The sequence below is a fragment of the Mycetomoellerius zeteki genome, unplaced genomic scaffold (assembly GCF_001594055.1).
Source record: "Mycetomoellerius zeteki isolate Tzet28-1 unplaced genomic scaffold, Tzet1.0 scaffold583, whole genome shotgun sequence".
Taxonomy (NCBI): Eukaryota; Metazoa; Arthropoda; class Insecta; order Hymenoptera; family Formicidae; genus Mycetomoellerius; species Mycetomoellerius zeteki.
In genome coordinates, this window is record NW_017257592.1 from 5,038 (window position 1) to 7,019 (window position 1,982).

Sequence of the window (1,982 nt, forward strand, 5' to 3'; positions counted from 1 at the left end):
GTTTATCCTGTATATTAAACAAAGACATCTATCGTATAGGTCGCGGACTAAGCGCACGGTGTATACGTAGCCAGTGTTCGGACACTTACACAAAATTTATTATTATTAATCTCAAATGCTTTTTTTATTGCAGTATTATAATTTAATTGCATTTAAAGATTACAATTAAATTATAATATTACGTTTTAAAAAAAGCATTTGAGACTAATATTAACTTAAATAAATAAAGTGTTATGTAAATGGACATAGGTTATGTCCGGACATAGGTATATGTCCAGTCACTAGGATCGGACAGTACCTATGTCCGGACAGTTACACAAAACTTTATTTATTTATATTAATATTAATCTCACATGCTTTTTTTACCTTAAAGATCAATTTGAATTAGTTATCTTTTGTCATTAAACATCTATTTATATTATTATTTTCCGTCAGCATATTAATTTTCCAATTGTGGTCGAACACTGGGACAATTACGTCTCAGTGTCCAACCGGCTTGTCCGGCCACTGGTACATTGACACATTGACGTTTACACCGTGCGCTTAGTCCGCGATCTATACGACAGGTGTCTTTGTTTAATATACAGGATAAACAAAGACATCTATTGTATAGACCGCGGCCTAAATGCACGGTGTAAACTTAGCCATTCTATTATTTATTTAAATATTTTAATTAATAACTGTTATAAGTGGGTTCAAATAATTTTTCCTTGTTTAAGGGAGTCTTGAGTTTTCAAATGAATACAAATATTTATATTAAAATCTTTTTAATATTATAAATTGTATTATTTATGAGAACCTAATGCTTAAACGTCCGGCTACTGGGACATTTACCTTAAAGTATATCGTTACAGTCAGCTGATTGACGGAGTGCGCGCTGCGCTCCATAAGGAGGTTGGGGCTGGAGGTGGCGGCCCACAAAACCGAGGCCATATTCTTTCACGACGGGTCTCGGAGGCGGCCACCCCCAGCCGCGGTTAGAATGGGTCAGGCCACGGTCGAGGTGGGGCCCAGGTTGAAGTACCTAGGCCTCACCTTGGACGGCGCCTGGGAGTTCGGTGGTCCCTTCGACCAGTTGGCTCCCAGGCTCCACAGGCAGGCGGACGCCCTGGCTGGCATAATGCCGAACCTCGGCGGTCCTCGGGGGGCGGTACGCAAGATGTATCCGCACGCCGTCCTTTCGGGGCTCCTCTACGGGGCCCCCGTCTGGGCGGGGAAGGCGGTGCGCAGCCGTCACATCAAGCGCGCCATGTACGGCATGCAACGACGGCTGTGCATCCGCATCGCCCGAGCGTACAGGACGGTGTCGCACACCTCCGCCACAGTGTTGGCCACCCGCCGACCTCCTAGCCTTGGGGCGGGAGGAGGTCTACCGAATGGTGGCCGCCTCCCGCCTCGCGGGTACACCTGTCACCGGGCGAATGGTGGATGCCGGGAGGTCGGTCGCCAGAATCCGGGTCATCGACAAGTGATCGCGCCGACTGCGCGAGAACCCGGGGATGGCGACCAAGATGGTCATCGAGGCCATAGGGCCTCGCCTGCCGGAGTGGATCGGCAGAAGGTGGGGTAGCCTGACCTACAGGCTGACACAGGTGCTCACCGGGCACGGGTGCTTCGGTGAGTACCTGTGTCGAATAGGAAGGGAGCGTAACGCGCAGTGCCACCACTGCGACGGCGACTTGGACACTGCGCAGCACACCCTCGAGGTACGCCCCGCCTGGGAGGCGGAGCGCGGTGACCTCGTCGCCGTCATCGGGGAGGATCTCTCGCTCCCCGGCATCGTTGGCGCGATGCTGGGGAGCGAGGAGAAGTGGCGTGCGGTCTCCTTCTTCTGTGAGCGAGTAATGCTCGCGAAGGAGGAGACCGAGCGGCAAAGAGAGGGCGAAAGAGACCGAGCCGCGGGATGCGTGGGCGATCGTCCGCGCGCGCGCCGCGGCCGGAGACCGATGGCGGCCGGGCGACCACGCGGAGACCCGGGCCGC

General features: G+C 51.8%; 1 protein-coding gene across 1 annotated transcript; it reads left to right on the forward strand.

Annotated features, from left to right (window-relative positions):
* Positions 1 to 982: 982 nt before the first annotated feature.
* LOC108728179 (uncharacterized) lies at positions 983 to 1,570 on the forward strand. The gene has a single exon (XM_018456602.1). The coding sequence runs from the start codon at positions 983 to 985 to the stop codon at positions 1,568 to 1,570; it is 588 nt and encodes a 195-aa protein (XP_018312104.1).
* Positions 1,571 to 1,982: the final 412 nt, after the last annotated feature.